Source organism: Protopterus annectens, chromosome 14.part0 (genome assembly GCF_019279795.1).
Source record: "Protopterus annectens isolate FY-2018-M chromosome 14.part0, PAN1.0, whole genome shotgun sequence".
NCBI lineage: Eukaryota > Metazoa > Chordata > Ceratodontiformes > Protopteridae > Protopterus > Protopterus annectens.
Genome location: NC_056748.1, coordinates 418,268,554 through 418,294,521, shown reverse-complemented (window position 1 = coordinate 418,294,521; position 25,968 = coordinate 418,268,554). Strand labels below are relative to the sequence as shown.

Below are 25,968 nucleotides of genomic sequence, written 5' to 3'. Positions count from 1 at the left end.
TATAAAAATGTATTTAGGATATATAATTAGAATACTATGTGCTGCCCTAAGATTGGGCAGCTGCCATTAAGTGTATAAGTACAGAATTATTCACATGCAATTAAGTACAGAATCATTCACAGTGCTGCTTGTAAGTACAGAATCATTCACTGTACTGCGGGTAAGTACAGAATTATTCACATGCATGTAACTATTCAGGATGCCCTAGTAAATTGTAAAAACTAAGGATGTGCTTCCCAAAAATACACTTTATACAGTTCACGTTTTTATTGCATATCCACACATTCTAACATCATAGGTATTTCCTCACGTTTAGTTTGCAAAATTGCTTTAATTTTAAGTGCTACCTTTTGGATTACTCCCCAGCTTTGTAGTGCAGAAGGCTTTTTTCTGCAGAGTAGATATTCCTTATTTATTTAAATTTGTTAAGTGGGATAGAATACTCATCTAAATGGACTAATTTCAGGTTTAGGCAGGAGGAAAAGAAAATATACCAAAAACAGATTCTAAACAATTCTATAGTGCAGGAAGAACAGTAAACAATACACGCTGATGATAACAGGATATACAACAGGTGTCACATACTTTATGTGCACAGTATATACAATAAAGGCTGTTAGACAAACCTATTCTGTATGCTGCCAAGACATACCAAACCAAAAACCTGGCTGTGAACTAAGATGGTGGAGATGTAAAGGTGGAGATTTCCTAAAAATAATTCTCTTAGTAGATCATTTTATATACTTTATTTGGGGGAGATAAATTCTGCTGAGCACAACACAAAATATTGTAACAATGATGAATTAAGGAAAATATAAATAGTCTTGATATTGAATAAATAAATTATATCCATAATAGAAATGAAAACTCAATAATATATTGAACAGCATTTTAAAAAAGTATGCATGTTTGCATGACGATCATATACATATATAGATATGTGTATTTCTCAAACCTGAAAATTTACAAGCAGTAAAAGAAAGCTCTGAACACATACACCTTTTGAAGACTTGTTCCATTATTCAAAGTTCAAGTATAATAAATAATACATTTAATTCATTCTCAGCATTGAAATATGCACATTACAAATATCAGACCATTGTTCTGTTACATTTCTTTTAGGAAATAGTCCATTGTATGGCAGTGAAGGGTTTTGCCGTCTGTCTTTATCACTGACAACTTTCCAAAAATGCATGCCTTTGAAAAAGAAAATTGAGTTATGGCTGTATGAGAAGTAAACAGCATCAAGATTGCTAAAAGGGTGATCACCAGGTACTACTGCTGGAAATACTTCATTTATCCTTTTTGGATATCCATTTACCCTTTGATTTTTGTTGATATCATATGCATATACCTAGAAAAAAAATAAAATTCAGATTAGATGTGTCGGTCATCTGACTCATAACTGTTTTAAACTACTGAACATAAAAGCCTTTATAGCACATTTCTTACCTAAGAAATATCTTAAAATAAATTACAAAAGTACCATTCCTTAACTATGATTTACCAAACATCTGGGGCTTGCATAGCATCAGCGTCATTTTTCATTTGTTCTGTTTATTGCCACTACAAGTTAAACTGTTTTATTCTTCTTGTGCACTTAATTAATTTTAGAAAAAAGGCAAACACATTTAACAAATCCCACTGTACAGTGGGAGTTCCAAGGAGTGCATTAATATGGAAGAACAGCCCACTGAAAAATATGAGCAACTACTTATGGCATGGAATCAATGAGCCGTATAACAGAAACATTTTTTTTCTATTCACATGTCACAATCCAATCAGGATGTCACTGCATTGTTTTTTTTTCCAAGAATATTTTAAAGACAACATTGACAGGACTTGTAAACTACAGCCCACAAAATACATTAGCGCCAACATACTGAAGTAATTGTATCTACTTCATCACTAAGAAAAGCCGCCAGTTCTCCCTGCTACTGTGAATTGGCTTAACTGAGTAACCAGAGATTGAATGTACTACCCAAATATACATAACAACCCCCCCAAAAATATGGTGAATAAACTGTGCTGAAAAATTGCAGTCAGTTCATTTATTCCTCGCTTAATGTGCTTAATCAAATTTAGGGGTTGTTTATAATTGTGAAAGCTTGTGTTACCTGATTTAAAACCATATCCATTTTTTGTTTTAATAATGTCCAAAACTGAGTCTTGTTGTTTGATATTTCAAGGATTTGCAATACCACTAGTTTAACTTTTCTGCTAGAAGCACAAGAAACAGATAATGGTTTGGGGGTGTGAATAATTTTAGTCCTGCTGTTCAGTGTTTAAGCACTAATAATACTTTTGGTTTATTGAACACAGCTTCTGATAGATCAGCACTTTTATAAAAAATTAGGTTTATGTGCCATTCTGGGTACTTTCTGGTAACATTTTGGTCAGATAGGCATGGATGTGTGCAGAACATATATTTTCTTTACAAAAATAAGAATTAGTTAGTTTTTTGAGCAGACAATATCAATTAAAAAATCAATTTTCCAAGACAAAATTCACAAGTGACACAGAAAAGTTTGCAAATTAAGACGCATCAGAATAAACATATAGGTTTTTTTTACTTAGTCTTATCACTTTACAGTGGAGACAGTTTGAAATATCAGACTTCCCATATCTGGCCCATAATAGGCTTACACAGCAAACAGACAAACCTTTAGAGTCAAGATAACTTAAACTTTAGTAAGGTAAGGCAGCCTGCAATCAAGTCTGGCATGCAGCAAAAGGTTCATTCTTGAAGAGATTAAGAAGCAAGCTATAACTTAAGTATACAATCCTTGCAGAGGACTTTCTAATAAACCAACACATCAATTCCCTGAGGCAGTCTGTGTTTAGCTATGGAAAGAAAAGCCTCCAGTCTGAATGCAGTTCAAGACTGTTGTAGTAAGAATATTCCACTTCTGCACGCATGATTGGCAGGTAGCACAGAAATGTAAACAGGTTCTGAAGCAGGATTCTTTAAATTAAGAGTAAAAGAAAAACAGAAAATGTACGATAGCCTTTAACTCTATGCAGTAAGACACAAGTGACTATATCAGTGAAGAAATAAAAATAACTAAAAACACAGTTCAGATGAGCTAGAAGAAAACTTTATTGAGCCTTTCATCTAGTAAACTATTTTCAAGAGTCATTGACTTATCCAGATCAATGCCCATGCCAGAGTAACTAAGAGAAAGAGAAGGCATGCCTTAATCAGTCACTGCAGCAGATAGACATTATATGTTGATTAAAAATAACTTTCCAAGTCTAGGCTTTACTGCACATAAATAAAGATTTTAAGAGTACTGGAGAAAAAAAATCTGCAGATTATTAACCATCCTAGCTTGAATAACATAATGCAATTTGAACTGGATGCCATGCCCATTCAAGGAACTGGAATTTGATGCTGCTGAAGTCATCCTTCTGCTGTACAGAGCATTAGTGAAGGTTGCATAAAGTATTTTGTCCATTTCTGGGATTCATAAAGATAGAATATTAGATTGGTAGTGAATATGCAATGGAGAAAGAAAAAGGTGTGAATAGAATGGCCTCAACATAAAGAAAGATGAAAAAATGTGACCTTTATATAATGAAAAGAAAAAAAATAAGAGGATGTGACCTGGGCATATTATAACATCAACAGGCAAGTGAGAAGGAGAGTGCTGATGATGAAGGGTACATGGGGAATGGAATACAGGTAGAAATGAGGGAAGCACAATTCAAAGTCCTTTTATGGAAATGCCTTTTTATAGAGAAGACAAATGGGGCCATGCAATACAAAGCAACAGGTAGTGATGAAATTTAGGTCACTGTAGAATTTCAAGGATGCCTAGGATAGGTGGAAATTGGAATGGGAAATGAGAAACAGTTGCAACACTCACTTAAATCAAGTAGACTATAGATCTGCTACTTTTGAAAACTTCGTATGTTTCTCTTGGCCTACTAGTGCATGAGTACAGCATCTGCCAGCCTTTCAGGTGATCTGTGTCAAGACAGTATTCAAGTTATTGGAAACTGGAGAGAGAGTGAGTAGAAGGACTGAGGATGCAAGGGATAGTTTTCCTTAACTAGGAGATAGGCTTGGAGTTTCTCAACTACTCTTTACTGTAGAGGTGAGACTTATGTGTAGTTCTTTGTGATGGTCAGTGGGGTGAGCCAATATGATAGCATCTGTGGAATGAGTTAGAAATTAATGCATAGGTATAAGTCCATTTCATGTTATTACATATGCATCCCATGCAGTTACGATAACATACCAGGAATAAAAACACTAGAAAAATTATGAGATTCTTTATGTTTGCCTTCTGAATGACCACTGCTACAGGAAGCAATAAAAATGAATCCACTGTTGGAAAAGGAAGAGGTACCTCAAAGAATAGTGCTAGTGAAAACTGGTTGGCAGTAAGAAAAGGAAATAAAATGTCAATAACATTATAGGTATTCTATACAGAGCAATTATTGGGAGTAGGATGTATGTCCAATGGACCTTTCATCCAATTCTGCTGACAAATATTTTGTTGAAAGAACACATAATCAAAGGAGGGTTGTTGTACGAGGATTTTTTTCACTGTTATGAGTGCAGAAAATCTGGAGTTGATTATGTTAGGTGCAGGGGGTGCAGCACACTGCATGGAGAGAGTAGGGTCTAGGGTCTCTTTCCAACCATGGAAAACACATTTTTAAATTTAATCAAGTAATATTCATTTTATATATATATATCTAGGAGCATTTTATAATCTCGAAATACTGAAATGTCGAATTTCAGTATCTCGAGACTATTAAGCCAAATGTTTACAACAGCGAAAGTTCATAATCGCGAATTCGAATATCTCAAATTCGTGGTTATGGCCTTACGCTAAGTAATGTCCGGGATTGTTTGTTGATAGTGCACGGTGTCGTGTGTGGATCTAGGTGTTATGTCAGGTAAGTGAGTGTTTTGTAAGGGTTTTGAGTGGGAGTTAGAGTGTATGTGAGTGTGCTGATATGTTTCATGTGTGTGTGAGGGACTGGAGAATGTGCGTGTGTGATTTTGCTTTTGTTTCCTGTTTGTGTGATCTTGGAGTTAGTATATATAAGTAGGGGGGGTGTGGGGGGCGCAGACCCTCACATGGCGGTGCAGGGGGGGCTTGCCCCCTTGCTTATGTGTGTATGAGTTGTGTATGTGTGTAGTTTTGTTTGTTTATGTTGTGATGTGGATGTTGTGGTGTATGTATGATGTAGTGTGTGCGGTTTGTTCAGTGTTTTGAATTTTGTGGTTTTGGGTTCGGGGCTTTGTTGTTTTGTGTATTCGGTTTCATGGTCTTGAGATACTGAAATTCGATATTTCAGTATTTTGAGATTATGAAGTGAATCTATATATATATATATATATATATATATATATATATATATAATTTTTTTTTTTTTTTTTTTTTTTTTTACAGTGTTATAAGTTGTTTGCTAGCCATATTGCCTAGTTCTTCTGAGGCCATAGTGATGTGGCAGAATAAATAAAAAAATTAACCTTTCTGGTAAACAGCGACAACTTTCAGAAGTACAAAAAAAACAGTGTGTTCCCTTACTTTCTCATGTAGAACCCCCTACTAATAGACCTGTAGACTTAAATTACTTAAAAGAATTGACCAGTGTGTTACAGAGACCACAAATATGCTGTGCTGTATTGTAAGGAATAATTTTGCCTGTTGCAAAATGCTGGATCCTTACAGTCTTTCAGGAAATTATGTATGAAGGTGTCTTTTTGGGTAGTAGGCAGCTTTCATGAAGTTTATCCTTATCAAAGTTCATTCTTACAATGTCAGTACGGAAACCATGCACTGACACCAACTGTGAATAGCAAGTTGTTGAACAAGGATGCTTCTAAGAAACCGAGACAGTTTTATTTTTAACAGGCAAGAAATTATCTCCTTATCATGGTGTGAAGACATCTGTATTGCTTGAGGAGTTTTAGTAGAAACCTCAATATAATGGAAATATCCATCCAATATGAAATATTCAACTTGATTAGATCTATGGCCAGTACTAAGTAATCTATCTGTTGGAGTTTGGTCCTATTTGGACAGGACAGTCTTCCAGGTAACATATTGTATAACTGGCAAGAGAAGGCAGCATGCTAGAGGTAGTCATAAGACAAGTCCCCAGTGAACTTCCTTGACAAGGTTCCTCTGGACAGAGTTATATTAAAATGGGAGATTAATAGCAGAAATGAAGGTTCTAGTGTCATAGACTTTAGGTATACTAAATGGACGAAAGGATACAACTCCTAATTGATGAGTACAATGATTTGCCAATGTTTAAAATCAGAGAATATTTATTTCTTTTTCATTAGAGCAGTTACTACTACATTCAGGCAGTTTTAGAAAATATGAGGCATAAGTGCACAACACAGAGAGAACCTCAAACTGGAAATGTTTTTACCTAGCTCTGGAACTGGAGACTTAAGTAGTACTTCAGATGCACGGGGTACACAAGTAAGCACCCACTGGGTCTGAGCAGTGTAACTAATTCATGTTGTTCTGAAATGGAATAAGGGACTTTATCCTGAGATTTGGAATCTTTATTACAGAAAGTAATTTAGATGTCTAAAATCTACTATGCATATGAAATCCCATTATCTTTAGACTAACAATGAAGCTGGAGATAAAATACAGGGTTCTTGTCTTAGACATCAGGGGAAAAGTGGTGCAAGGGCAGCTTTTATTTAGAATATTTTTCACAGATGATAAACTGGGACTGCACAGCATGATCATCGCAGTTGCTAACAACACTAAGAACGATGATGTAGTCACAGAAATAGATGTCATTGTCCACTAAAATGGTGATTATTTTTTTCTGTGTGGGAAGGGGGAAGGGAGATATTAGCTGAAGTCTAACACAGAAAGAATTACACAGTAATGAGCGTCAGTGAGGGAGGCTCAGGGAAACATGTTTGCTTGGGATAGGTCTAAGGAGAACAAATAAGCAATTGGATTTAGGAGTTAATACGTAATTTAAGGTTAAATCACGTCACTATGTCAAAGGGAATTCATGACAATCAACAGTTTGTGATAGTATATCGTTTGTACAATGGACTCAAAATACTGACGGCATGCAGTTCTAGTACAAGGTACTGGTATGGCTACACTTAAATTGGTGTGTTTCTTTCTGGTGCTTTTAAGAAAAAAACACCTAATTTGTTAGCAAGCATTTAAATTAAGACTTAGTAATAGTATGAATGGAATGGAGAGGCTTGAGTATTCATGCTGCATATGTATGTATTGCATGATAGGAGAGAATAGGGATTTGAAATAGGTGCCAGAGACAAACAGGGAATGATGCAACCATACAGTCAGCATGAGGATGCAAGCTATGGGGCACACCTGGAAATGTAAGAATTAAAGACTATCTTAAGTAGATGCTATCTCAGAGAGAGGATGACAGAAGTCTGTAAAACATTATACCATAAACAAAGCCATGCAAGTACGGCAAGGTACACGACCTACCATAGAATCCAAAATACACAAGTACAGTCATCAGTCACGTTGGCTAGAAAAGCATTTATTTGCTAACGGGACTAAATGTTTTTCTAGCCGACTTGAGTGCTGACCTTTCTTGTATGTTTTGGACTCTGGAAAACATTGCCAGAGAAAGTGCTGTCATGTATGTCAACAGCAGGAAGAAAGGTACCCAAGATAAATGAATGAGGAAGAAGAGCGTGGGCATCACTGCAGCTCTTAGCATGACATCAGTGTTTCAGTGAGAACCTTCTAGTTCATAAGGAATAGTGAGATTCCCCAAAATAGTCTTTTAACTAGACAAATAGGGACAGGAGTACTTCTGTTTGTGGAAAGCTTTAATAAGTCAAGTGCACAATGCATGCACAGATACTAACACATCCTTGATTAAAATGGACTTGGTGTTAGTGAATAAACTTATCTTCTAGCAGATTTCACAGCCATTAATTTGTAGTTCAGGCCTAAACGGACCTGTTTTTTTATTGCCAGCTAAACTGTATTTTACAGCAGCAATGATGCAAACTTTTTTTTTTTTTAATTGGGTGTAAAGCTAACTCAACAGCAAAATTAAGAATTAAGATAAATCTTCACCAGTCATCTTCAAAAGAGCAAAATGTCTTTAACTGACAATATTCTACACAAATGTAATGTACATTATGTAGACAAAGTCTGATGGCAGATAAGGAATGGCAAATTTTCTTATCTACTGGATGGGTTTAAGCCTAACTTTATCAGCGTCTCATGTTTTCCAAATTCATAAGCATTAGCTTTTATACAGTCTTAAATTCTGTCACTTTTTTACCTTAAAATATCTGTGTGGAGGCTGATCCAATCATTTACCATCTTTTGTGTGAAAAACAAAAGAGATTTTCATGCTATTTTACATAGCTGTTCAGATTGTATCCTTATAGTACCAGTTTTCTCATTCTAAAATATAGTAACCACTTGCTTTACCTCAAGGTGCTTAATTGTGTCTGTCATACCAATCCTCTGCACATATTAATTTGTTATAAAATCTCTTCATATGGCTCCTAGTAAATTATATGTACACATTTTCATCCTCCACACTGCCTCTTTCCTATTTATAGGGAAATATGTTATCAGATTTAAAAGTTGTCAGAAATTCTGGAATCAAGTGATCCTCAAGTAGCTGATTATGTACCATACTATTGGGTGAACACTTGATTCCAGTCTGGCTGCTGACTTTTAATTCTGAGACCGTCTTCCCATTCCCATTTGATAATACCAAGTCCACAGCTGCACATTGTTGAAAATGGGGCTTCCATACAAGAGGGATGGGATAAGCAAAGTGTTAGCTAGTTTTTATCTTTGTTTTTATCTAGGTAGAGTTTATGTTGGTATAGTTTGCCCAATTTGAAACGAGTTTTCTTTACTGTACTGAGAATGTGTTGTTCAAAGGAGAGTTTGTCATCAATTGTTATTCCTAAGAGTTTTGCATATTGCACTTGTTCAATTTCTGTTTTATGTGAAAAAACCTTGAATTCTACAGCTGGATATTTTGATGAGAATAGTAACAGTTTATTTTTTTTGGGGTTCATCATCAATTGGGTGTCATTTAGCCAGGTTTCAATGGAAGAGAAGGCATCTTGGGTGATCTTCTGGAGGTTAATGAAGTTATTTGAGGAGGAGATGATAGCTGAATCATCTGCATATTGAATCAATATGCTTTGTTGGGAGGCTTTATTTAGATCATTGATGAATATATTAAAGAGAAATGGTCCTAAAATTCATCCTTGGGGGACACCTGTGTTGTTTGCTGGGTACTCTGATTGCTGGTTTTGCCATCTAACTGATTGCTGCCTTTCATTTAGGTAAGAGGAGAACCAGGTTATCAGACTTAGAGAGTAGCTAAGTGTCTCTAAGTGTTGTAATAGCTTAGGGTGTGATACTGTGTCAAAATCTTTTGCTAGATCCAACAGGAGTACAGAGGTTGATAGGCCAGCATCAAGAGCGTTATTCACAGTATCAGTGAAGGAGCGTAAAGCTGTGGTTGCGCTATGACCAGGGCGTAAACCATGTTGAGTGAGAGCTAGGAGGTTGTTAATGAGGTGATTTAGTAGTTGGGTTTATATACATTTTTCCAGGATTTTTGATAGTGGGGAGAGAAAGGAGATTGGCTGGTAGTTTGAGAGATCATGAGCATTTCCCCCTTTGTGTAGTGGGGTAATAATGGATTTTTTCCATAGTTTGGGTAAGTAAGATTCAGCGATAGAAAGACTAATAAGAATACTAACAGGTTAAGCTATAGCTCTGGCTGCAAGTTGTAAGTATTCTAGTGGTAAGTTAGCAGAGAGTGAGCAGGGCTTTAGTTTGGTTAGCAATTATGTAGGTACAGGTTGTAGTGAGAAGGGTGGGTTGGGTGGTATACTATTAGAGGGGGCTATAGTGTGTATAGAGGTAGATATGGGTCTGTTTGTGTGGTATTTCTGATATTAGGGTTGGTTTTTGAGGCTGGACCCTTGATTAGTTTTTGGGTGCTTTCAATGAAATGGGTGTTAAATATTTGTGCTATCTGGTAACGGTCTTTGTTGGAAGAGGGTGATGGGTTTTGAATGTTACCTGGGTTAAGAAGGCAGGATATAGACTTCCAGAATTTCTTTGGATTATTACTTTGGAAGGATAGTTGTGAGTAGAATTCTTATCAGTTATGATAATTTTTTTGAGTATTTCTAAGTGTTTTGAAGTTTTGTTCTTTTCTATAGTTCTGTATTTTTCCAAGTTTTCCAGGCTTTGTCTCTAGACAGGAGGGTTTGTTTGGTATGCTTAGTTAGCCAGGGGGCATGGTTTAGTTTTATTTGCTTTGTACAACGAGGTGCTTGGCTATTTAATGTGCTAAGACAGATGTTATTGAAACAGTGTACAGCGTCATCTAGGGGCAATGATTTTAGTGGGACCAGTTTTGCACTTGAAGGGTAGTGATAAATATGTTTTGGTTAAAGTGGGCAAGGCTCCTGATAGATTTATATATGTGAGGTTTGGGAATCTATAGTTGAGTTCTATGGGTGTATACAGTAGTAGTGGGGGTGGGATACAAGTATCCAATCTAATGTAGCTTTGGCTCACGTGATTAATGCATGTGTAGGCTCTGTGAAGTTGTGTAAAATTATGGAGATTAATGCTAGCATTAGGAGCTTTGGAGGTTAGGTTTTGCCAGTTGATGTTAGTGTCTCCTAGTATGATAGTTTCCTGGGAGTTATTTTGGTTAATCCAACATAGGAAGTCTTTTAAGTGGGGGATGTTTTAACCAGGAGGAGTATAGATGGTGACAATGCAGAGTTGTTTGTTAGGGTTTATATGGAGGGATGTTATTAGAACTTCCATACTATTGAAAGTGGGGACTGGTTTTGGGTGTATATTTATTGTTAAGGAGTCACTATAAACTAGGGCTATACCCTCTCCTTTGTTATGGTTTCTGTCATTACGAAGAATATTGTAGCCTGGTGGAAGGATTTCAGAGTCAGATATATATGTTTTAAGCCAGGTTTCAGTTATTGCTACTGTGTCTGGTGAATGGTGACAAAGCCAATATTGGAATTCAGTAAGTTTGTTACAGAGGCTTCATGCATTAATAGTTACAAAGAATAAATCTTGGGCTTTAGGGGAATGAATATATTTTGGCAGGTTATCTGGTCCAGGATTGGCGTAAACATCTCTGCACTGAGGTAATACTAGAAGGAGATGTAGTAATGTCTGTGGCTGTTGTGTTTTTAGTATAGGCAGTTGTGAGTAATGTTGTGTTACTTTCAGTTTGGTATTGGTGGGGGTGAAATGTGGCTTGGCTAGACATAGGCTGTTGTTTACTAATAGGAATGGTGAGATGTTGGAGTAACTATTTAAATTATGTTGTAAATGAGTAGATAGTGTTGTGGATTTTGGAGGAAATACTTTTATTCTAAAGTGAGTGGTGGTGGAGAGGGATAATAGGAGTAGTACAGTAGCAAGGACAAGTAAGATTAATAAAAATCTTAGTATGTGGTACATAATAGAGTTATAGGGATTGGAGATAGGTTGTAAATGCTAAAAGTAGGTAGTCAAAGGTGTTGTGCTATTGGAGAGCAAGTAGCAGGGTAGGGGAGTTTAATCAGTCTAGGAATGGTATTGGTCAGGTGGATAGACGGTAGAGTTACAAGAAGTATAAATGTAATGTAAGTGGGGGTGGGTGGGAATGGGGGCAGAGTAGGGGAACAGAGAGAGATGTGCCTGCTTTCAAGTGTGGTCAAACAATATATATCCTTGAGCCAGTAGGCTAAGGTAGGAGGAACCACAGTTATTGGTGGCAGAAACTAAATTACATGAGTGTGTATGGGACAGACAACTAGAGAAATACAATCTCAATAGAATATTAGCATTATGAAGTCCAAATTATAAAGAAAGTTATCAGACTATATAAAAACCTAATGTAGGAGGGTTAAGTAAGCACTAGGGAGAAATAGGGGTGGGGTAAGACTCTAAAGATTAAGAAGAAAGTAACTGGAGAAGGTGGGGGAATGGCCTTGCAAAGGTTCTGAAGTGGCATGCTCCCAAATGAATTAACAATATATAAAAGGTTAGAAAAGTTGTGGCATACAATTACAAAAACTTGTGACAACAGGGTATTTTGATTCCCGGCAGTTGTTGCTTTGCCCGTACACTCTTTGGAGGTGTTTAGGACAGTATTTGGTAGAGAGAATTACAAAAACTTGTGAGGACAGGGCGTTTTGATTCCTGGCTGCTGTTGCTTTGCCCGTATGCTCTTTGGAGGTGTTTAGGACAGTATTTGGTAGAGAGTTGGGTGCATGCAGATAGGTCAAATGCTTTGCATAAGTAAAAAATAATTTTAAATATTGATAATGATGGTCTTTCACTTAACAAACAAAATGTTATCACAGAATAGCAGCATCTTCTTCTGTCTAGCCTCACCAACCATGCTTTCTGACACCTGAGACCCCCTCCCCTACAACATTATCCTGTAGCAGCATTTGCTGCCACCTTCTAATTTTCTTACATCTCAAAGAAACTCCAACACTGATACTAAAGCTACACTCCTCAGGGTCTACATTCAATAAGCTCAATCAAGCTTTCCTCAGGCTTGCAGCAGAAAAAATAGTCAACCCCCTCACTCATATCTTTGACCTTTCATTTGCAGCTGGAACATTTTCTTTTTTTTTAAACACACCATTGTTATCCCACTCCCAAAAATCATCTCCCCCATTTATTCTCAGGACAACCAACCAGTATCAAACCTCTGAGTGGTTACAAACAATGTTTTAACAGGGTATTGTGGTACATGTCTTTGGAGATATGCATAGACAGTACTAGTTATATCAGCCATGTGTGACTGCTTAAACTGAGTTTTAATCTTTCCAGCTAATGGACACATGCTCCTTTTGGGGCACACTTAAAAATTCCACACAGAGGATAGTATTATCTGTCATTGTAAAACCTTCCCTTTGTTCATTGATGCATCAGCTTGTCAAAAAGTTAGCCTGGTTTGTACTGCCTGTCATTCTAATATATAGAGAGAGTTAAAAATAATGGCTAGTGTAAATATGTAGTTTTAAAAGTTACCTATTTCTAAAACTTAAAACTTGCACATATTTGCAATGCTTGCTCTAGGGCAATACCAACTCCTAGAATAAATCCTGTTTTTTGCACCTTCATTAATGGAAATGCATTAAATAAAACAGCCATGGCTGACAGGATTATAGATTGTTGTTTTTTTTTTTATTCTTTCAGGGACAATTCTTGCAATAATCAGCCCAGTTATTAATATTATCATTTTGAGTGCCTTTCCACATGATAAAACCATAAATGTAATGTAATTAATTTTATGATTTGATTTTTAGAGTGCTGTGCTCTTTAATTCAAAGTAACTGATAATAGAACATAATGCAAATCTGTTATAGTATGCATTTTAGGTATTTGAATTGCTGCTTTGAGAAAAGCTGTATGCACATGATCAGTGTATGTTATAAAGAAGAGGTACAAGAAGTCAAATATACTTACGTAATTATTTTTGAAGAAATATATATTTTGATCTCTTCTGTCATAGAATGCTGTATCAATGGGGTTAGGGATTCCTGTAAAAGTTTCAGATATTGCCTTTGGATATCTGTCACCTTGGGGATCTTGCAGGTATGCCTTGTCATTGTCATTGTCATACCTCCAGTACTGAGTGCCTATCAGGACAGAACACAGATGTTTTGAAAAATAGCTGTGGTATACAGCACAACCAGAAAGAACACAAAGAAGTATTCAATGTTTCAAACATGCATATCAAATACGATGGTGATGCTTAACAAGCAACTACCGATATCTTGAACTTCCAGACTCTACTTCTGAAAAATATTAAATTATGATAACAGTGCTGTATGAATATGGTTTTTACACATTATTGAATCTAGTTCAAGTTCTTTTTTCTTTAATAAAAAGTAGGAAACAGCCTGGATAATATACTATTGACATCAAATGAAATATGCTTAGTTAAAATCTTGAGTAAGGTAATTGTCCAAGATAATGTTTTCATGTTTTATATTAATATTATGGTACATTATCTTCTGAAAGTAGGTGGCCCACTGGTGCAGAGGGATAAAGTGTCCATCTGTGTCACTGGTGAGCAGAGTTAGTGGCTCTTCCAGAGGAGGTCAAGGGGAGGGAAAAAGTGGATGCCTGCTTGCCTTCCTTGGGTGGAGGGATTAGGTGTAATTTCACTTTAGAAGTGATGCATAATGGTGTCTAGGAGTCAGCTTCTGAGGCACATGGGCTCAGAGCAGTGCACATGTGAAAGCCTATCATTGTCATGTGAGAAAGAGCCCACATGCCTGTCCCCAGCATGGCTTCTTTCCATGTCATGCACCTGCTTCTAGCAAGAGCAGGTAGGGCAGAAAGCAAACAAATAAACTTTCCTCCTGTAAGTCATTTGTATGCCTGACTGGACAAAATATATCAGATTTGTTTTGACATACTCTTAACTCTGAAAGTAACACTGGGGCTCATTTTTTTAGCCTGCTGAAACTCAGATTATCTCTATCAGTGTGCAGACACATACCTCATCTTTTTTGCTCAATAATTCTGGACAAAGCCAAAAATAATGGGAAGAGGGTCAAAGGCCCAAAACCTGGGACAATTTTAAATAGTGCTCTCATTCACTGAAAAAGTTAATAGAACAACAGGTTTTGTATCAACATGCATTTTCTGAACAATTAGTATGAAATTCTAGTAGGTGACTAAATGAAGTCCTCAGTGATCTACTGAAAAATCAAATATTTCATGAGGAAAAAAGCAAAAATATGATGCGGACAGATGAGAAGTATATGCAGTCATGAACAGAGGGACAACATGAAAACAGGCTTTATTACACTCTACATGACATCTTTTATTTCTGGTTATAAACATGTTTCATTTTCAAATTAGTCAAGAGCATCCACCAGCTAACAAATTTATTTTAACTGAGTGTTGCTGTTAATCATTACAGATTTGTATTCTAGGGCACCAGGATTCAGAGATGGGACAGCCACAAGCAGAAAGGCTGCAGCAAAAAGGGCCTTTTAAGATGTTTGTGGAAATCAATTATACACCAGCTACAATGAGGAAGGATCTTATAATTGGCTAATTTGCAAGTTTCTCAATCACCTGATGATTACACAGGTAGTAACAAGTACTTAGCTGTGGTAATCACCACTGGTGGCCATGCATTGCATTGGCATGGGCCACCCCCCTCATACACCCCCCAACAGATACACATCCCTGTATTTATTAACAGACACTGCTGTCACAGAAAATCTATGACTTTGCCTCTCAAACTGCCTGTCCCTTTTTCCAGATCCTTACAATCAATCAGTAATGCCAAATATTACAGTATCATCCATCTCATTCTTCATTTTCAGCAGCTTGCTGCAAAATCTATTGTTTTGTTAACTTTTTAAGCAATTTAAAGTAATATTTAAAAAAGTGTCCCTGGTGTCCAGTGTTCCCCCTTTTATATTATAACCAGTGCTTGTTAGAATAGGGGGAGTTGAGAGGTATGCAGTCCCAACCACGAAATGCATGCATGCGCATCTGACGCACAGACACACACACACACACACACACACACACACACACACACACACCCCTAGGGCCTATGCAAGCCTAGCCATAACAATTCCCTGGATATATCATCCTACAATAGGTACTTCTCTGGACCCCTGTCTAGCAGGGCGACTGACATGATCCCTGGGGTGAATGTCCTATCTCCCATCCAATCATCAAGGTTCATTTTGAAGAGGGCCAATGAGGCACTCTGCTTGACATGTATGGGCAGTCTATTCTAGAGTATGGGGAGTCTCTGGGTCAGGAACCTATCCCTCCAGCATGTTTTGTTCATTGTGATGACAAGGTTTAGATCCCTGGAGCGTGTGGCTCTGAGGGATTGGGATTTCTTTAAGTGGAGCATATCCAACAGCTCAGGGTTTGACATGGCCTTGTGTGTTAAGCAGAGATCACCTCTGAGTAGATGATATGCCACAGAGTCACACACACACACACACACACACACACACACACACACACACACACACACACACACACACACACTCTGGTACATCAAGCACACCCTCTTCATCCCCCCTTCATCTGATCGCTGTCATGCACACACACCCAATCACACAAAAACACACACACACCTGAGACTACTCATATCTCTGTATACATTCAGTCATGCACACTCTACCACTATCTGTCCACTAAATGCCATGGCACTTACCTCTAATGCAGTCTCAACCATTGAGAGTAATGGGTGAACACAATATTTTGTCTGTGTTAATTAAAATGGCTGGTGTTGGTGATTTATGTATTCCATTAGTTTTATAAATCATTTCTTTGTGTAAATCCCTTACTACAGGCATTTCTGGGGGACATCACATGATGCATTGCACCTCATTTATATTTACAGTAGTAAGAGTAACAACCTGAAAAATTCTATGACATCTTCTTTTGGTTTCTTGCTGTAACTTGCATTTACATGCATGCATACCACAGTATTTAACTATTTATTGTAATCAACTATTATTATTACTGTATTGTACTGAGTACACATACAAACTGTGGTACCACTTTAACAAACATTTTGAAATTTGAAGGCAATATTGTCCATTTATACTAAATTGTAATCTGTCTATCAAGATTCTTGTAATAACTTACTAAATAGTAGGATTCCCTTTTGCTTGTAAAAGTACAATCTGTGAGATATCTTGTTCTACTAGTTTTTATACCAAGCTATTTTAAATCTGCATTTGGTATCTTTAAAACTTGGAAATGTAATATTGAAGTGCAATATTGTTTTTTGGTATTATTGTCCTATTATAGTACAAGTGGATGGTATTTTTACCATTTGATCTGTATGAAGTATTGGCCTGTTACCCAAAATGGTAAGTAGTTTAACCCATGGTCCTTTTCTTGTATTACTGTGTTGTTTATACAAATACCCTTTTTTCACCCCTGTTGAGTTTAATCTTATTTTTGTGTTATTGTCTACACACTGTGACATTTTTGCATGCTGTCTTCCCTTGTCAGAACTGTTACGTTTTTGAGGTAATATACAGCATCTAATAGAGATAGAGCTGTTTATTGAAATGTTTATGTCAGTCTTTGATTCTTTCTCTACTTTTATGTATGCCTGACCTTGTTTAGCTAGCAATGCTGTTATATTTGTGTTAAATGTTATACTCCCAAATGTACATGCTGTATGCTTTTTACAACTGAAATTGTCTTGTGTTCTATTTTGTGTAGCATTTTCCTAAGTTTTATTTGTGAAATATTGTAATTCCCTTTTGATGTTCAGAATGATGCAAATGAAATGCAGATGTCTGTGTTGAATGCTGCATGCCTCATTTCACAGCTGCATTTTTATCTATAGTCCTTGAAGCATGTTCCAGACAATGAATATTCAGCTTGTCTTAAGCTGTACCAGAATATATGTATGCTAGCAAACAGAAATACATGTATTTAACTAACAATATTATTTCTACATATATTATAGCAACAGATGTGTATATGCATCTAACTAGCAAATAGATGCGCACATGCATTTATACATTTTTAAACATATCTATCACTGTATACATTCTCTCTGTTTTATTTTAAATACAAAACTGTCTGTAGTCAAATTATATTGCTATTAACTAGAAACATGTTGGGAAACAAAACCTTTAGTTTTCTTTTGATATAGCAAGTTAACACAGTTTTATATTGTCAACACAATGATGACCACCATTACTATTAGAACTGGATGAATCTGAATATGACTCTATACAGTGATGTCCTATACAGCAATTTATTGACAATGCTTGAGTATTTTATTGCAAAGGCATTGCAGTCTTGTTTTTTGAAAAAAAAAACCCCACATATGTCACAAATGTCAAGCTTTGACTTGTTACTCTATTTACATAGATAAACCATTTACTATATACTGTACAGAATACACTTGCTTGTGCAGATTGTTTTTGCATTAGTACATACATGGCTGTAATGTACACTCAGTCCAATTTTCAAACCTAGCATTAAACTGAAGCCTGTTAATTACATTACTTGAAACATTAAAATGTATTTTTGGTATTACCACTTTGTACTTTTATTTGAGTCTCTTTTGCAGTACTGTTTACACAGTTAGTGTAAAATTGAAAGTATGCTCTTCCCCCTGTAGTATACATCATTTTATTGCAGTATTGTTTATTTACTTTATGCTATGAGAATTAAATGTATGCTTGCCCTTTGGCTGTTACCTAGACTGTGGCACTTTGGTCTTACATATTTGCTTTGCTGTTGCCTATACTGTCAAAGTTGTAGTAGGAATTGCTTTTACCCATTTTGAAAAGATGTTTACTGTTACTAGTAGCTACTTTTACCCTCCATTTTTGTAAAGGGACCTGCATAATTTAATTGCAAATACTGGCTATACTCTGTGTAGTATTTACTTGCAAACAGATTATTAATGACATGTATGAAAAATGTAAGCCATTTGGCCTGGTGACCAGTCTTGTTTCCTTGACCTTATAAATTTCAGTACCAGTAACATTTATGCTATACAACATTCCTTGTAACTACCCATTCCAGCCTGGAAAGATTTGAGCTCAGCACTTACTCGTACCTTTACTCATTTGTTAATATACTTGCAACTTGATATTAGAATGCAGTTGTAATAAACATTAACTTGCTTAACTATGCTTAATATTGCTTTTTTTTTTCTTTTTCAAATTAAGTTTTATTTCAATTTCCAAAAAAAAAATTCTGCTTGTTATAAACAGTTAATACACAGTAGAGATAAGATAACAATGAAATTAGATAAGGTCAAATAGCACATATTATATTGTGGTTTACAAAATTCTGTGAGATTGCCCTTGCTGTTCAGAACATAAATCAAGTTAAACAGAAAAAAAAACAGACAGTTTATCGTTATAATAAACTTGTTACATGACAAAATCATCCTGTAATCTGAGTTTTAATAAAGTCTCATTAAGAGTTAAAATATCTAAAAGATTTTTATGTACTTTTGCTTAATATTGCTTTTGAATACTGTTTTTGCTGGAGTGTGTGCTATTTTTATGCTATGATACAATTACAAAATACTGTAAGAAACAAAAGAGATATTGGCTTAACTAACACATGTTTAAAACAAATATAGTTACATGATTTACATTTGCTGTTATCTGCGTGTTGCTGCACTTTAGGTGAAAAGAAAATACAATCATGTCAGTCTTGTGACGTCATGTCTTTACTGCATTTAACTACTCTCATTTGATTTCTATGCCCTAAAACTGTTTTGTTATTTGAAATGGTTTGAAAATCACCATTTAAGTGCCTTGCTTTAACTGAATGAAAGTTTGTGCTGTGTACGCTTAACCATTTTCTAAATGTAGAATAGTACATCATAAATTATTTTCTATCAGCGTAGTTAACTGCTGTTGCTTTAACTCTTTACTAACCAGATTATATTTGTCAATATTCTGTTCTGGTGACTTTAAAGCTCTTATGCACTTCTGAAAAAAGTGTTCGCATATGTTGTCTGAACTTTTTGAGCTCACTCTGACTGTGTCTTAGAAGTTTATTAAATCTTTTTGTCAGTTCACCATGAACCTTGTCTCTGTTTTGTAATGTGCAGTGGTTTTATGCCACTTTTGTCTAGCAAGATGTACAGATTTTCTAAATAACTGACTTGACTGATATTGTAACTCTGAAATTAACATTTTACATGTGGTGACAGGACATAATGCATCTGGTTGTTTACCATTGCTTTTATGATATTGCACACAGAAAGCAGTTTGATATGACTTGCACAATAAATGTTTACTGTCATACAAATTATGTTGCTGTTTAAGATACCAGTCAAACATACATAAAGCATTGACATGAACTTTACCTAGTAAAGTACTACATGTGCTACAGTTATGTTTATACCAATCTTTAAATTCTGACCATGCATGTGCTGGACTATTATTACTGTCTACTTGAAAGGTAGTCTTACACTTTACAGTTCTTTTGTGTATGGCATCCATGCTGTAGAATGAAAAACAAAAAGAGAATTACGAGTTTCTGTGTGGAAGGTGGCCAAATCTTCCATTGAGAAAATGTAGAAAGTCCCTTGTTGATTCTCCCAAAAGGTGGTCAAACACAGCTGGCAGATTCAGCTGTGTGAATGTACTGAACCTGTCGAACTTGCAGGGATGCACTGTTCTGCTACTGGTTACTGTGCATAAGAAGGAGGCAAACATTTGCACCATAACTGGATGTACTAACTGAATAAAATGAAAAAGAAGCTGTAGTTGTCACAATAAGAAATCATTCGGTCCGTCAACTGTGGATTGTCACTGAAAAATTATATAACGTCTTCTGTTACTGCTGTTACTTGCATTTACATGCATGCATACCACAGTATTTAACTATTTATTGTAATCAACTAGTCTTATTACTGTATTGTACTGAGTACAGTAAATACACAGAGACACTGCTTTAGTTAATGCGCTCTACTGTTACATTCTCCTTTCGGATCTACAAGCATGCAACACAGATGCTGTCAGCTCTCTATGGCAAATTCCCAAAGCTTGTTTATACACACTCATATTTATACCAAAAAGTCTGATATTTTTTCTCAAAGTCTGATATATATCAATTATTTTCTTTGTATAACAGTTTTCCTTTGTTCCCTTGCCTTGGTTCTTTGTAGTTTGATGATCCATGGAAACTCAGTCTTGCATTATCTGGAACATGGTGTTCCAGCACTATCTGAAACTTGATGTTCTAACTTTATCTTGCTTGATGTTACATCTCTTTACTTTGCTGATGTCCTTCCAGCTGCCATCTGTGCAGTTTATTTTTACAGACTTTGTTTCTCAATAACATACTCCTTTACATGGATGCCAATATCTAATTAAGCTATGCCAGCACACTTACTACTTCCTATTTTTCAGCATTTTGTACTATTTCTAATTTAACCCTTTATATTTCATATCATTCTTGCAACTTTTTATTCAAACTAATAATCATGCTAGCAACAGTTACTATTATTCTTTCACAACCCATTGCATTTCTGCACCTTATCAAGGTAAAACACTTTGTCCAGGTTGCCTCTGAATCATAAATCAAAAATGGCTACCATCAGTGGTAGAAAGGACTTACTGCTGGCAGTAACCTTTCTGAATCCTAGAGTATGTTTTTTTCTCCTGCTCACCATCAATCTTCCAAGACCTAATTTGCTCATTCTTTCATAAGAGCTTAAAACTACTCATGGGAGCCAGTGATTATCCCTAGCTATATTGCATTGCATGAAAGCTTGACAAATGTGGATTTCCCAAGGTGATCTCTACTGCTTCATGCATGCTGCAGCACATAGATACAAAGCATGACAATAGCTTGATTTGCAGCTCAGTGGCTGTATACTTCTTAGTCTGTAATGCTACATGCTGTAACACCCACTGAATCTGGTTTTCAATCATGCAATGGTTGAGTCCACCTCCCTCCAACAGGAGTAGTGAGCTGGAATCAGCCATTTATTTTCCCTTCACCTTTTCCACAGCCCAGGGCTTTTCACCTCTGTGCCATGGGGCAAGTCCTTAATTACAGAACTGAACATAATCTTCAAAGAAGGTGATGGCTTGCATGTGGTGCACTATGTCCTGACCTTGTAATGTGCTGAATAACAGACTGGATGAGGACATGCAGTAGCCACTGTCAGGAAGCTGTCACTGCTCATGCAGTGATGTGCCTCTGTGTGCCCTGCTCAATATCTGCAGGTAGCCTCCTTCGTTACCCAAGCCTGTGCCTGGGGAAATCACAGGACTTTTGATATTACATTTCTCAAATGGTCTGTTTCTCAAACGGAAGCAGGAAGACCCTCATCATTATTCTCCCAACACATGTTTGCTCCTTCAGCACCTGGACTATTCTGGGTCATAGTCAGGGCTTTATCCCTATGTACCACAGAGCTGTAGTGGAAGTTCACGAGTGTTCTAAAAAATGTCATAAGCACATTTTATCCAGACATGACTGCAAATGACTTCTGATATATAATGTAGCAGAATATGCAATCAGTAGGTTTATGATCACTACTGCACCTTTCTTAGGATTATCAATAATCTGTCAATCAGATTTTCATTTGCAATGCACCTTCCCCGAAATCATAAAGTATATAATAGTGGTAATGAAATAAGCATGTAAAATGGATAAAAACATGAACAGTAAAGATATAACACAAATGATGCAGTAAAATGCCACATACCTTTGTACATATTCTGACACTAGAATGTTTTTAGTTTTGAAGAGAAGCGCAAGTCTGGGCAGTCTTTCATCTGCTGGACTAAATAATTCCAAAAGGTTGTGATAGCCTTTTAGAAGACTCAGATTCCAGCCAGTTATGATCACCTGTCTCTTGGAACCTCAGTAACTCTGCAGTGGAGAGTAGGGGTTCTGTTTGGCTGATAAGATGTTTTTAGGTCCTTTGAATAGACCAAACCCAAATTTTATAAAGTATGGTAGGTCAAAACCATTACTCTGATTGTGATCCAACATCTCACAGGCAGGCAGTGCAAAGACCACAGAACAAGCCTTGCATGGGATGCTGAAAAAGTCACTATTAATATTTTAATTGTGGTATTCTAACCAGCAATGCAATTTACAAGCAAGGAGCTCCAGGTACAGTACATTACAGTTGTCAGCTTGGGAAGAAACATTGCTTAGGTCATGTTCAGAACAGATGTATCTACCTCTGTCTAATAAACAGAGAAGAAGGGAGGAACTGACTTCCAGAGTGACTGTTTGTGGTTAAACCCCACCCAACAGATGGTGAACCTTATCTGCAAGAGTCAATGCCTCTACGAAAGATCCTGCCCTCACGTGGAGAACTAAGTAAACCATGTGATGTTGCCTGTATAGATAATTCCTCTATCTTTGATGAATTTAGTTGTAACCAGTTTTCAGCAGCCCATTTCCAGATGTTAACAAGAATTGTTCCAAGTGTACCAACAGCACTAACACAACAGAGGCCAAATAAAAGGCAATACTGAATATATCAAGGAAGGGATGATTGGCATGCATTTTTTTTTTATCTTTTCATAGTTGTTATTATTCATGCTTTTCTCAAATATAACATATCCTAAGGGGTTAATATAGATAGAGAACAACAGGGGCCCACGTTCAAAGCCCTAGGAGATTTCACAAGATATTCCTCACAGGAGTTAGATGTAGAAACCAACTTCTGAGACTTGCCCACCAACAAGGGACTAAACCAACAAAAGGCCTACTCATCTAATGCACATCAAGCCCATGAGCAATGGAACAGGACCTCATTGTTAATAAAACTAAATGCTTTTGAGAGATCAGCAAAGACAAGGATGGAACACAATCATTTATAACTCTGAAAAGGACTAATGCAGTGTTGTGGCTTTTCTTGAAAATGGAATGGAAATGGTCCAGCAGTTCATAGGCAGTCAATGTGTACCGAGCTGAACTAAGGTGGGCTACAAGCCACAACTCTGTGCTGAGATACCAAATGATTTGAGGCTTCTGAGCTTCCAAAAAAACAGAAATTGCCTGTTTTTTTTTTTTTTTTTGCTTATTTATACTATTTACTGCACTTTTTTATTGTCTGTCACCTACTTTTGTACTATATTTATTTACTGTGTACTAAACTTAGGGTTGCCAGCTGTCCGGTTTTACTATCCAGTGAAATTGTCCGGTGAAAACCGGACTAATGAAGTCTTATTCCATTCACCAGTGTGGTGGAATGGAAATAAAATTTTAAGCAGCACAAGGAATAAAATGAACAGCTCTCTTCTTAGGAACATCTTGCCGGAATTGCAATGGCTTTGCTTTCACAAGGTACTGGATAACAGATTATTACTTACCTTACCTCTTGAAAATGTTACCTGCATACCAATGGTACCTATATAGGTATGCTGATGATTTTGTTATCGTGTGTCAGAAATTAACTGCAAAGTTTACAAACAGGGTTAGTTTCTTATTTAAGAAAGATTTTTAAAAGCAGCGATTGCACAATTATTTTCTGCTATGTTGTGTCTTCTTTATCCTGACTGATCTAGATTGATAACATTAACAGCTTGAGAGGAGGCTGACACTAGTAAGAAGTGCTTTGCTGTCTTTTCAGATGAGCTCCTGCTGCAGATGTGCATTTTGACAGGACAGGACGAATGAGGCTGTATGATCTTGGCTGGGATGGATAATTTGTTACAATGGGTTTAGAGGTCTGAGCACCAGACACTAACTGCTAAATTTTATGAGCAGGTTTATGTTGTGAGGAAGGCAAAGTAAGCAGTAATAACATTTTCTGATGTACTGTACATACATCTGCATCATGCATTATTTTCTAGTGTTGTGTAGTTGTGCTTAGAATTCTCTAAGAAAACTGATGCAAGTTTATTAACTGTCTTACACTTGCAGTCTGTGAGGCAGGCATACGAAATGTGGTATTTTTCTCAATCTGTTATGGCCAACTAGCAGTATTTATTTGGTGTAGGTGAGCTGTTTTGCCTAGGGCTGACAAAGCCTAAATGTCCCACTTTGCAGGACTAGGTGGCCTTAAATTACCTCTCAGTACCTTGAATGTTTACATGTGGCACAAACATGTATTTTATTCAAATCCATATTATGACTTTTGACAAGAACCTGTCATAACAGTTTATCACAGTGTATTCCTTGCAAATAACAATACTAAGAAAAGACATTCCATTAAGCATCATAAAACTAAAAGATACACTGCAAACTAGCAGGTGAAATTCGATGCTTAGACTCACCCATTGCAAAAAATGATTGAAAGATATGTAATGAGATGCATTTATTTTCACAGTTGGCCTGCAGAACCCTGCATGAAGAAAGCTACTATTTCTTTTGTTGGCAGAGTGTAGTGACAGGAGGGAGACCTCTAGGAAATGGCAGAAGGTTTTTGACCATGTAGTCAGTTTTATTACTGGGCTCAGTATTGCTCTCCTGAAAATAAAGATATGTGTTTTTCATAATTTGTGTACAGTTTATATTACCAAGCATATGGGTACCAATTCACCTCTTCCCAGTTTAGCACTTCAAGCAAACTGCTGTGCTACATCTGAGTTCAGATTGCATTTTATTCCATTTGTTGCATCATGGTTGACTAGGTGTCTTGGGCTTAGCCGAGCATGTACTGTATTTTACTTTGTAACAGGCCATTTAGGAGTTTTGAGATCAGTTATAATGCAAATGTTTGTTTTCTTATTGCTTTGTTTAGCAAATGTGTTTGTACTATAACATTTTTAAATCAAAATATCTGTAATCACTGTTTTGAACAGTGTTTACTGAAATCAGGCATCCAGAACAGAAAAAGAGGGTATTCCCTCTGTTCAGCTGACATCACAGTGATGTCACAAAATGGGAGGGGCATAGTTGGGAGAGGGGTGGGAATGGGTGGAGTTATGAGTGATGTGGGTTTTAGCCACAAAGAAACCTGGCAACCCTAACTAAACTACACTGTTATACTGCAATTGTCTGCTACACTGTGCCTGTAAAACCTAATTTTATTACTGTTTTCACTGTTTAGCAGGCTTTCTTGTTTCCATTGTTAAGTATTCAATGTTTTAAAGCTATCTGTTCTGCCTGCTTTGGTTTTCCCACCAAGTAGTACTTAACTAACTGATCTGTTAACTGTTTAAATAATTCTTCAGAGCCTCCTGGCTGATTTCCTGCTATATTAAACATTTTTTCAGTGTCTCACTGTTATTTTTCTGCTATGCTAAATATTCACACTGAAACTAGGGTAGCTACCAGCTGTAGCATAGCCCAGATCTAGGCCTGCTGCTTCTGGAACTGTTTGTAATGGTTTGTTTGTTCTGAGCACATTTTCTAGGCCATACTGGATTGGAAGGGGGCTTTCTGTACTTTTGTGAGAGAACTGTGTTTGATTGGCACCTGACTGGTAAAGGGAGGCTGGTCTAGGGCTTGGAATAAGCATCCTCATTAGTCCTTTTGAATTTTG

At 36.6% G+C, this 25,968-nt stretch overlaps 1 protein-coding gene across 1 annotated transcript in view; it reads right to left on the bottom strand.

The window, feature by feature from the left end:
• Positions 1–1,051: 1,051 nt before the first annotated feature.
• The window catches only part of MMP21 (matrix metallopeptidase 21), a 258,746-nt gene continuing 233,829 nt past the window's right edge, over positions 1,052–25,968 (bottom strand). Inside the window, exons 8-9 of the mRNA XM_044055561.1 lie at positions 13,485–13,657; positions 1,052–1,354 (exon numbers count right to left, since the gene is read on the bottom strand). Coding sequence (XP_043911496.1) covers positions 1,052–1,354; positions 13,485–13,657 — 476 coding nt within the window. The remainder of the gene's footprint in view (positions 1,355–13,484; positions 13,658–25,968) is intronic.